The sequence below is a fragment of the Cynara cardunculus genome (assembly GCF_001531365.2).
Source record: "Cynara cardunculus var. scolymus isolate 2C chromosome LG 8, CcrdV1, whole genome shotgun sequence".
Taxonomy (NCBI): Eukaryota; Viridiplantae; Streptophyta; class Magnoliopsida; order Asterales; family Asteraceae; genus Cynara; species Cynara cardunculus.
The window spans coordinates 2875048-2886702 of record NC_037535.1 but is presented as its reverse complement, the minus strand read 5'-3'; the positions used below and the strand labels follow the sequence as shown (position 1 = coordinate 2886702).

Sequence of the window (11655 nt, the reverse complement as noted above, 5' to 3'; positions counted from 1 at the left end):
TTGTTTTTTGTGTTGTTGTGGTTTAGGGTTTATCCTAAAATGTATAGTTTGTTGTCTGAAAGTAAATCTGGCTATTTTCATCTAATATAAGTATTCAATTTAATCGTTTAGAACATTTTGTTCCTTATTCAGAGTTCTTCTGGTTTAGTTAATCGCAGTCATCATATTCTTTCTCGAAATAGATACGTTCATGTGAAGAATAGTGTTTGAAAGGGGCCTCTCAAAAGTATTTGGAATTATAGCAGAATGGTTACTATTTTTGGTATACTTTAATTCAATAAGCACAGTTCGAATATGGATGCTTGTTATAGAATGGAGGATGTAAGAAGTAGAATGCTTAAGTGTGGTGTTCAAAATGTGAAGAAATTAACGTCATTGTTTGAGTTTGGATTAACTTTCTTATATCAAGTGGAGGAAATTTTGATTTTGTTCTAACCTCGGTGTCAATATCTCGGATGTTTATATAGACAATAGATCCTTAACTTAATAAAAGATGTTCCATTTTGATGCAAATTTGTATTCATGAAACTGGTCATCAGTTCCTTACCTTAAAATAAAGAGGAAGAAAGATATAATGTTGAATAATATTCAGGAAATCTTGTATATATAGGATTGCTAAGTTTTTTCTTGTTTGGGTGCAGAAAGTGCATGCTATTTTTCTCCAAATGTACACTCACCCGGTTCTAGTTACAAGTCTAGAACCAATCCTGAGTACTTCCCTAGATCTCCAAATGATGGTTATGGTTCTTTGGTTACCAAGCAAATTATAACATTTTCATCGTCAGGTTTCAAGGATGCCAATCCTAACACCACCACTTGTCACTTGACTGAACCTTCGGCCTTTACTCATCGTGTTTCTTCGGTTCAAAAACAGCTTACATTCTCACCTTGCTCTAGTTTGAAGGATGCAAATCTTGGAAACATTTCACAGCACAATTATGTTTCCCCGGTACAAAGACAGCTTATATTCTCACCGGACTGTAGTTTGGATGCTGCAAATGTGAGTAAAGAAAGACAACAAGTTTTTGACTCTCCAAATGCCAGCCATCCTTTTTCTGCGGTCCAGAAGCAACCTACTCTATCATGGTGTTCTAGTTCAAAGGGTGCAAGTCCTAGTAACATAGCAAAGCACTTTTCTGATTCTTCAAGTGCCACCCATCATGGTTCTGTAATTCTAGAGAAACCTACTTTATCACCTTGTGAGAGTTTTGGAGCGGCCACTCATAGAAATCTTGCACTGGGGTTTGATTCTATGACTACAAACCATTCAGAAGGTACAGGCAATTTTGCTATTAGTCAACAGTCACTGCTCCTTGCTGAACTCGAATACAGGAAGATGTTCATGGTATATAGTTATGTTGGGAGGTTAGTAAGATTTTGGCATCTGATGGTTATGTCATGTGCTTTTATATTTGATCACTTAAATTTAGCTAGATTGTGCACAGGAAAAGGCTTGAAGATGTGGTCTCTGTTGAAGATGCCATTGAAATAAAATCCATGAAAAGCGTGTCAATGTTGGATTTTGAGGCTAAAATCTGGGCCAAGTATGGTCGGCAATTTTGTGAACCCTCTGATAGGGCAATGGTACGAAATGCATTTTCATGATTTATTCGTTAATATTATTAGTTAATACTATTAGTTAATAATGGAGGCATGGACGAAGGTTCGTTTTACCAATTTCTTTCCAACAAGATAAATTTTATTAGTAATATATAGCTGTCTTTTTATTTAAGCTTCTATAGTCAGACGACCTTGTACAATTCTAGGACAACTTACATGAATTGTTGTTTGGTTATGCAAGAATTCAAATTTTAATGAAGTATATAAGTATATTGATTTTGGAGTTCAAAAAGATCAGGCTGAGCTGTACAATCATAGAAGGCCATATCATATGCTTCAATTGTTCATCACTAGGATCTCTAATTGTCTTTCATATTGCAGCATTTTGACTGGGATTCTGGAAAGACTYATCTTTATCATTGTTATGTGTGCGCTGATGGAAATTACCAGTTTAAGGTTTGTATTTCGTTCTTCCTGGTCTTGTTTAAAATAGCTTGGCCCTTGCTTTATCTATTTGGCCTTTTGCATTCCCAAATTGATGAATTTTTGTCTTTAATTATTCAATGTCGAGGCTAGTTATCCAATGTTGATTGTTGAGGAAATACAACATTATGATTTATATATGGCCTTTTGAGTGGTGGACACATGATGGGCTTGTGGAGAGTAAGTCTGAGAGTCCATTCATGTAATCTGCACATATGTTCCAGGGTCATATCCACTATTTGCGAATAAAAGATTTTCTTCTGAATTTAGCATTCATTGTATAATCTCTCATAATCAGGCGTGAGAAGATGTGATGCATGTAKAGTAGCATTCATAGTTTTGAAGGTATTTAAGCTGATTGTAACATTGAGGGGCACAGACATATGAAGTGAAAGCCTGTGTGTGTGATCTCTGGGAGATTCTGGTTGCATACAGGGCTGGTTCTTTACTRTGACTTATATCAACCATACCTGAAACGTCAAGGATCTTCTTGGTTGGTACCTAGGAGCTCATATATGCTTTAAGACTGGTCATGTTTTGACTGTTCTTTTATTTTCAGCTGTCTTTTGTTTCATAGGTGTATTATGGTGCTAGGATTCAATTTCTTCCCATATTTCATTGCTCCATGTTGTTCTTGTTGGATTGCAAATGCATAATATTGTATTACCTATTAGTGTTTCTATTACAATAAACTCTGGTGGTGCAGGRTATATGCACATGGTGTTAGAGATGCATTGCTGATGGTGTAACTTTTGACAAATGCCACATTTAATTGTGTCAGTTAGCAGTAAACAGCGTATATTCTTGTKCTTTCAGATYTGAACCTATRAAATAAAATCAAGACAYGAAGCATGTATTCTGCCATGCCACTGTCCTTGGCCAGTCAATTAAAAATAAAATGGCTGAACCAGCTCCTATGTTACATTATATCTTATTCTGTACCCATTTTGACCAGTAACTTGCTGATCTTGTAACATATGATGACGTGGATACCCATTTATGTAAGGATAATGGTGAAGAGGATGATAAACTTGACATTCCTATCATCAAATCAGCAGGTTATCCGTCAAAATGGGTAAACAAAAGAAATTTTTGAAACTTCATTACATTGATTGAGAAAAAAATTTATTTGTTAGCTAAATAGATATAGGAACTAAGACCAACTTCGTTACATTTTGCCCAAAATGACCGAACCAGCTCGTCTGTTAAACAGTGAAGAATGGTAGCCRGGAAATGTCAGCACCCAAGTGCTATCTTTGCTCAGTCAATTTGCTAGGCACATGTATTACTTAATCCACTGGATTATCAGGGGATCTCAATGTGGGAAGTTGCTGATTTGCAGTCTACTTGTGGTGGTGGTGCTTAATAGCGGTTTCTTGCAAACCAACAGCATACACAACATCTATATCTACTTAGCTTATGCAGCTTATTTAAAAGAAAATACTCAAAATACTCTTGACTTCACCATCAAATGTCCTCGTGTCCTCAAAGTTATTAGGAAAATCTAAATTTATGGTCATTGTCAAACTGGTTTAATTTAATTTTTTATTTTAGCGGTGGGGCTTGGAGTAGATATTTGCTGTTGTGGTTTCACGTTCTGAATGCTTTACTAACATATTATAAACCCTTGAAAAAAAAGTGGCAATGAAACAATTTACTTCAGACAGAACACATAATATGGGGTAGTATGTGTGTGTGTGTGTGAGAGAGAGAGAGAGAGAGAAATGAACGCATTTAGGATTTAAGAAATACTAATATTGGCTTACGTCTATTCAATACTCTGTAGTTGCAAGTCATGCTTATCAATTTAATGCAGTGCATTGTGTTCGGACAACTATAGCATAACCTACATCAGTTTGTTGTTTATTCAATATCTTTTTGCTATTGTTATGAAATTTCAGGGACCGTATCTTAATACAAGAAGAACTCACCTACAAAGGGAACTAGGAGATGACAACGTATTGATTGTCCRATTTACGGATGGTCCGGACACACCTGACATGCCATCCAATTWTTGTACCTGGATTGCTGCTTATCAGAGGATTGCTGGGGGGATTTCAATTGGTTTGCGTCATTATCGTCTTTTTGGTGAACAATTTACCTTCCTTCTGTTAATTTTTTCTAGCATGCTTTTTGCAACTTTGTTGTCATGATCAGCTTAAGGTTTGAATTCAAGTTAAAACAAAACAAGGTTGTCACGTTTTGCTACAGAKGTAGTTTGGGATAAAACTTGWTAGAGTTGTTTCCCAGTCAAGTATGGCATGTCGTATGGTGTTTTATTGTAAATTACATTTAAGTGCAATTGTGAATTTGCATGCGATATGGAGGAAAATTCTGAAGCATCCATGCTATCCTCTCAGCATTTAAGGACACTAGAGGAGATAACAAGAATCAAGTGTACAGTATGAAGAAACTGCAGTCRTCATGGGCTGTCAAATGCTATTTCGTTAGAAAAGAATCTCACGCRCCTTGGTATGAGAGAGACCCTTACATTTTGTTCAAGAAGACAAGCCATGAGGCAAGGTGTCTATTCATGCATGTTCATACGGTCYCTAGCATGGCCAAGTACATCTCTAGGTCAGTGTACAGAAATAGGCCATTTGCGGATGTCTTTCCTCCATGCAATTTGTTGGACCCTTGACTTTTGCTTAGCTGCAGATGTTCACTTGTGCTATCAAATACAATAAAGCTTCGCGTTGATCTTGCATCCGTGCATGTTGAAAGAATTGAGGATATTCCTTGTCGTGTATGCCCTTTTATATCTTAATTTGTCTTATATTTCTCTRTTGGTCTACATAATTTATTTTACCCCATGCATGGGGCACAAAAGCAAACTCCTTCAGCTCATACAAACTTTGCTGCTATCCAACTGATTACAGGATGAAAATGGCTTTGTTGTTTGTGATGAAGATGGTGAAACACTAATACATACAGATGGAACGGGGTTCATATCTGAAGATTTGGCAATTTTATGTGCAAAAGAYTTCATTGAAGCRAAGGGCAGAAAGGATGATWATTATGAGGTGAARTATTYGATATTTACATAACTTCCATTCATCATGTGCAAATAGGTCCTTTTTGTTGGTGTGTTCCAAAAATCGAGTTATGTCTCAACTTATGACTAATTGGTTATTATTATCATTTGTGATGATAGCCTTAAATGAGTGGAGTGAGGATCAGGAGCCCAAGTTGATCAGTTTATCTAACACTTCCTACTGCAATSCGTATATCCTGAAGTTTCTATTACGATGCACGTACAAGATAGTGACCCATTATAATTAGWATTGTTATCATGTTATTGTTGTTCCACTGAGGATCTTGTAATCAGTAATGCATGTTTCTTATCAGTTTATCAATTATATATTGTTGAAAACTTGTGTTGATGCATCTWTTATGAGGAACTATGCTTCCATCCCAGCCAACATGTTACAATCCGTGCCTTATGTCTTTCATCACTGATATATTTGTTCAACTGGTTGCCTTGTTGGTTTCTAACCCTGTTATTGTTTCTCAAATTATTTTACAAGTTAATTGATCTTCTCAAGCTTGAGGAAGTATCACTGGGACAGCAAGGCAAGGAAGCTTGCATCATAGAACCGGTAAATGATATAATGCTTCATTGTCCTGTTGAATCTTCCATAAGCTAACTTTAGTTTTCTACCTTTTGTACTAGCCTTTGCTTGTCCAATGCCGTTTGTTCAAAGAAGGTKATGCTGTCAAAGGAACTCTTCTTTTAAATAAAAAGGTAAATGCTCTTGGTTATGKTTCTTATGGATASTTTGTGAATCAAAAAATTCTCCATGTTGGTATGAAAGTAAACATTCATTAAAGGTTGTGGTTGTTGGCTTGATGCTAATATAAGCACCATGCTTGAGAAAGAATGATGTTGTCATTGGCATGTAGGATGGGGTAAATGCTCTGCCCAACTAAGCCTTTATATCTATAGAATTATAAGGATGAAAATGACAGATCTGTTGTAATTTAATTACGACAACCCCCTTTATTTTGTGCTTTCAGTATACATCAACACACATATCTAATCTTATAAGGGAATATCTTTTCATGTAATCTGTATAGGAAAATAGATGCAGTCTAATTGTAGTTCAACAAGATTCTAGAATGTTCTTGAGAGTTGCTTGTGAAAYGCTATTYCATAACAAATGRAAGTGGTAAGAAGAGAAAGAGAAGCTTTTTATCAGCATGACTCTCTGAAACATGAGGTGCACATTTCCCRATAGTTGAAGAATTAAAAGTTATCATCACAACACTTTATACCTGAAATAGCAACTATACTTTGATCGACAGTAAGGCATCACCTTGAAATGTACAAGTATTTTGACCCACATCCATTAATTTTTAAGGTTATTACAAATAAGCTCCTGTTAATTTTCTAGATTTTATAAAAACAGTTATGCTGCTTTTTTCTACTGTCTTATGGATCAGGTGCCTTTTTGCTGATACTCACATGGTTTCTTTTCTTGTATATTTCAATAAGCTCAAAGACCGAACAATTCAAATTAGACCCTCAATGATCAAGGTTGAGAAAGATGCAAGACTTTCAGATTCAAATTCTTTCAGTTCATTGGAGATAGTTTCCATAAGGTATTCTGACTATTAATCTTCTTTGCTTTTGTCCCTTTTACCAGATGGTGAATTTGAGGTGCATCGTAATGTTCGGACAATGTCTGTAAATAGTTAGCCTATTAGTCATGCCATGGTCTTGATATTTGATTATTCTTGCAYGCAAAAGGTATTGAATAAAATCATTATTGCAATAGTGCCAATAATATTGATTGTTATTTTTTTCCATAAGGCCTATTTCCATACCACTGGGTTAATATCAAATGTTAGTAAATTTGTGTTTCTTTAATTTTCTTGAACTTCTGCTGTAAAACATATACAAACAGGACATCATAGTTGCATACAYATAGAAATGGCTAAAGAATGACAGTGTTCTATAAGATAGCTGGGCATYTTGTTATAGAACAATGAACTTTTTCTGTCAACCAAAGAGAAGATATACAAGGAATYGAGGGATGCCATCGCAAATACAAGTCATAATGATGACACCCTTAAGTGACACCTTTTTATGCTACTTCTTTCTAATCAACCGTGTGGGTAAAATTACATTATCATTAATAAATTTCTCGGTGCATTTTGATTGTAGCTGTCTCAGAAGAYACGTAGATTCATTAGAGTTTGCTAGTCTCATTCTATTTTCTTTTATGTTGGAAAGGGGTCTCGCCCAACTAGTTTTGAATAAAGAGCTTTGTTGTGGAAAATAAAAGGAGTTTGCTTACCATTTTATATGTAATTTGGCCACCCTTCTAGTTTCATCCTCTTTCCTTAGCGTTGTATAAAGCTTCCATAAAATCAACTAAAGTTTCAATGAACTCCCAATTGATGCCGGTGATGCATGYTTTTTAAGGGTGTTATTTAAGTTAATACCACATTTTTCTCTTGATCTACTTTCTAAGTTTTGGAAGTTGAGTTCCATCGTATCGCCTTACAAAATTGTCGTTAATTTTYCCTYGTTGGGCATAATACAATCCYTAAATGCTTGTCTTCTTCCTTTTGGTGGAAAAAACGAAACTAACCTATGTTTCTTTTAGATGTTCAAGYTTGGATTTACAATTAAATTTATAGTTTCGYMTCACACCGTGAGGGTGATTGCGTACTTTGTAAGGGTGTTTATAAAGTTCAGTTAATACTGCTTTTTYTGCAAGAATTATTTTTAAGTTTGAAAGTTGAGTTCCATCTCATGGCATTATCAAATTGTAGTTAACTTAATTTTTCGTCCTTGGGCATGATACAATCCTTACATGCTTYTTTTGGAGGTAAACACAAAACTAGCACATCGGTCAATTCTTGGTTAAATCTTTTAAATCTTCAATCTTGGATTGTACAATTAAATTTGGATTTTATACTCATGTGTGGATGTTTTATTGGAGAACTGATAGGCAACATGACCACCTATTCTTCAATTTTCAGTCGTAGACCAAGGAAAGCCAATCTATCAAAGAAYTTGATYGCRCTTCTAAGTGTAGGGGGTGTTCCTATCAATTACTTTCTGGGTTTGCTGGAAAGTGCATTGCAAGAAGCTCAGAAAGTGTCCTCAAGTATGCGTGCAGCAGTTAGAGGTATTCTTCGAGTCCAACTATTGCTATTTTTCTGATACTAGCACTTCGTTTTTTGAGATCATTGTGCCCATGAATGATATTCAAATTGCTTATGTTATATGTTTCTTTTGGCCATACTGTTTTGACTTTTKACACGCACTGATGTTTTGGCTTTCCAACTGTATTTATTACAATTTTAAGATGTATGATATGCATATTTACTTGACGTTTTTCGTAAATGTTATTAAAGGATGGAGAAATTAAGTGGTGCTTAGCAGCCTAGTTCTCCAATCATGAATCCTGGTTAATTTTTATGTGATAATTATCAATTCTTTTGATTGGAGTGATTGAATGTTGTATTTCCGCAAATTTTGAGCAAGCTTTACCTATTTTTTCGTACACTTTGCACAAACCAGGGGTCTTCACGAAAACAATCGCTCTACTCTTTGGGTAGAGGTCAGATATACCTACGTCCCCCCCAAACAACCCACCTCCGGGTGGGATATATCGGGCTTGTTTGGTTTTGTTTGATTGGAGCGATGGATCGAGTCCCATGAAAGCTAATGTCTCTGTCAACTCCCTCATACAATATTCGTTTATAAATAATACTTGTTAGGCAATTCCTCTCAAGTAGAATTGACCTAGTGTTTTTCCTTACGCAGTCGGCCTTACCTATGGACAAATGGATGATTCTGCAACTTCTGTAGCAATGATAGGCTGTGGAATTCCACTTGATGAACCATACCTTCAATATCGTTTGTCTGTCTTAGCAAAGGAAGAGCGGAAGGGGCTTCGTAGTGGAAAGATTCCGGTCAATGAAAGCTTCTATCTAATCGGAACAGCTGATCCTACAGGAACCTTGAACAGTGATGAAGTTTGCATTATTCTGTATGCATTTGTTTCTACTTCATTTCAGTTGGTTATGATAATGTCCAAGCAGGATGTGGTAACCGTGCTAACAAAAAACTAATGATTTGGTTCGAAATTTGCATGTTGCTTCAATGACATCTGTTATATATGCACTTAGGTATTAGTATGGAATCTGATATTGCGTAGAATTGGTACTTACGATTCATTTTCTTACTGGCTATGCAGTGAAAATGGCCAGATATCAGGAAAGGTTCTAGTGTACAGGAATCCAGGCCTTCATTTTGGGGACATACACATTCTAACTGCAAAATATGTAGAGGAATTGGAAGGGTTTGTTGGAAATGCTAAATATGGCATTTTTTTCTCCACCAAGGGCAGGAGATCGGTGGGAAACGAAATTGCAAATGGTGATTTCGATGGAGATCTGTATTGGGTATCTAGAAGCCCACAGGTAGGCATTTTATGTTTCTTATTAGATTTCTTTTTCCTCTTTTTGGTAACTGTGGGTGTCTGGGCCAGCTTGCACGCTCCTTGACTAATCTCATGGGGCTCAGAAGATAACCACGAAAATTCTCCTTAGCCCTGAGGAGGAGACACGAACTGGCAACCTATGGGAGGAGCCCCTAGGCCTAGCCTTTAGATTTCTTCTTTTACAAGGATGGTGCTTGTATTCAGGGCACTTTCTAACAATTTTTGTGGGGTTCTATTTACTTGGTCAGTTGTCTCACTTTGCATTAGTTTATGCTTTCTTTTGATTCTTTGTGGCGGGCAATTTAGATTTATACCCTAAAATGATTAATCAATGAAAAACGAAGGGTGTTGATTTTCCTGCACTATAATGTTTTTAAAGCTGTCATGTACACTGCCAGCTGTTGAATTACTTCAAAGCAAGTGAGCCGTGGGAAAGGATTCACTCAACACCWAGTGCGCCTAACAAGAAACCTAGYGAGCTCTCGTACGAGGAGTTGGAGAATGAGCTTTTTACTCAACTTTTTGCTACACAAAAGCAGGGGTATGTTCCCTCACTTTCTACCTATTATAATTCATCCGTAACAAGCTAAATACCTAATTTTATTATGTAATAACTATTGGGACAACCAGCTTGGCCCCAATACAATGATGGGAAGATATTATTGTGCAATTTCTGGTGAATCCCGATCATTTCTGCCAACATCAAATTGGTATTTGAGTTGGGAGAACTGCCTTTGCTGTTAAGCTGGTCTTGAATGTTGAACAAACTACTGCATTGTTATTTTTTTATTGGTAAAGCTACTGCATTGTTGTTAGTGTTTACCATTTCAGTATGGTAGCTGGTAAAGCAGCTGATAGCTGGCAAACATTTATGGATCACTATCTGACCTTGGGAGAAAATTATGCTGATGAGAAGCATCGGATTAAAGAAAAACTGTTGAAGTTGGTTGACTTGTACTACGATGCTCTTGATGCACCCAAGAGTGGGAAAAAGGTTAGGTGCCATCCTGGATCTCTTTTCTAAATTTACAGTATCATGACTTTTTTGTTTGTTCTTCTGTTAACCAACAATACTGTGCCATTACTATGTTTTTATGGTCATGACTTTAATGTAGGTTGTTTTCATTGATTGCTTTGTTTGGACGGTTTCTTCTTTATTCAAACAATTGGCTATCATGTTCAATTTTTACCAGGATAGAAGACAGTTTTTCTTTCCTTACATACTGCAACAAAATTTCAAGATACTCCACTCACATTGTTTCTCTTGCATTTCTGAAACAGGTTGAAATTCCTAAATGTTTATTGCCACAAAAATATCCCCATTTTCTGGAAAAGAAACGTGAGATGTCATATGATTCGACTTCTGTTCTAGGAAAAATCTATGATGCCGCAATAGAGTATCCATCTTGTAATGCTGTAAAACAAGGTAAGCCCATGTCAGTTCTGCATGTATATTTGGCCAAGGAGGAAGGGGCTGGTTTAAATGAAAATGACGAAAAGCCGGATGAAGAAGTATAACAATATGGATGACAATTATAAAGAGAATAAAGTGCTCGTTTTTTGGCTTCGATTTTGTTATATTTCGCATATTCTCGATTAAGAATAGGGGTGAGGGAATATTTTTTCTTTAGAAAAAGGTTGTCACCACCTTTTTTAATCACATCCCTAGGATCATCTCATTTGATGGTTGAGATCTATTCTCACCTTCTCAACCTTTTTGTCATCCTCGTTCGGACCTCCCCTATGCTGTTATATCGGTCAGAATACGAAATATCGGTCAGGACCGATATTCGATATATCGGTTATATCGGTGATATATCGGTGATATATCGGTGATATATCGGAAATAGCGGTTAACATAATATTTCTTAGAATTATATATATAATATGCATTAATTAGAGTTTAGAAATATAGTTTCAAAAGTAACACATCACATAATTAAAGTGTTCAAAATTTTGGGCTTTTGTTATTCCATGGGCCTAATTTTTTGGGCTAAATTAGGTCTGAATCTGAAATCAGTGAAGCTTCCTTACTCCACAACGTCGTCTTCTTTCTTGAGTTAATCACGAGTTCACGACTAACTTCAGACTTCTTCTCACAACTTCGACTTCTTCTTCTTCTCACGGCTTCGAGTTCACGTTCACGGTCTCT

General features: G+C 36.2%; 1 protein-coding gene across 1 annotated transcript in view; it reads left to right on the top strand.

The window, feature by feature from the left end:
• The window catches only part of LOC112516800 (probable RNA-dependent RNA polymerase 5), a 16029-nt gene that overhangs the window by 2535 nt on the left and 1839 nt on the right, over positions 1–11655 (top strand). Inside the window, exons 3-19 of the mRNA XM_025124033.1 lie at positions 27–61; positions 642–1365; positions 1446–1584; positions 1942–2016; positions 3945–4131; positions 4404–4620; positions 4702–4789; positions 4923–5066; positions 5589–5642; positions 5717–5788; positions 6539–6645; positions 8035–8183; positions 8825–9050; positions 9258–9483; positions 9902–10044; positions 10335–10497; positions 10785–10929. Coding sequence (XP_024979801.1) covers positions 27–61; positions 642–1365; positions 1446–1584; positions 1942–2016; positions 3945–4131; positions 4404–4620; positions 4702–4789; positions 4923–5066; positions 5589–5642; positions 5717–5788; positions 6539–6645; positions 8035–8183; positions 8825–9050; positions 9258–9483; positions 9902–10044; positions 10335–10497; positions 10785–10929 — 2894 coding nt within the window. The remainder of the gene's footprint in view (positions 1–26; positions 62–641; positions 1366–1445; positions 1585–1941; positions 2017–3944; positions 4132–4403; positions 4621–4701; positions 4790–4922; positions 5067–5588; positions 5643–5716; positions 5789–6538; positions 6646–8034; positions 8184–8824; positions 9051–9257; positions 9484–9901; positions 10045–10334; positions 10498–10784; positions 10930–11655) is intronic.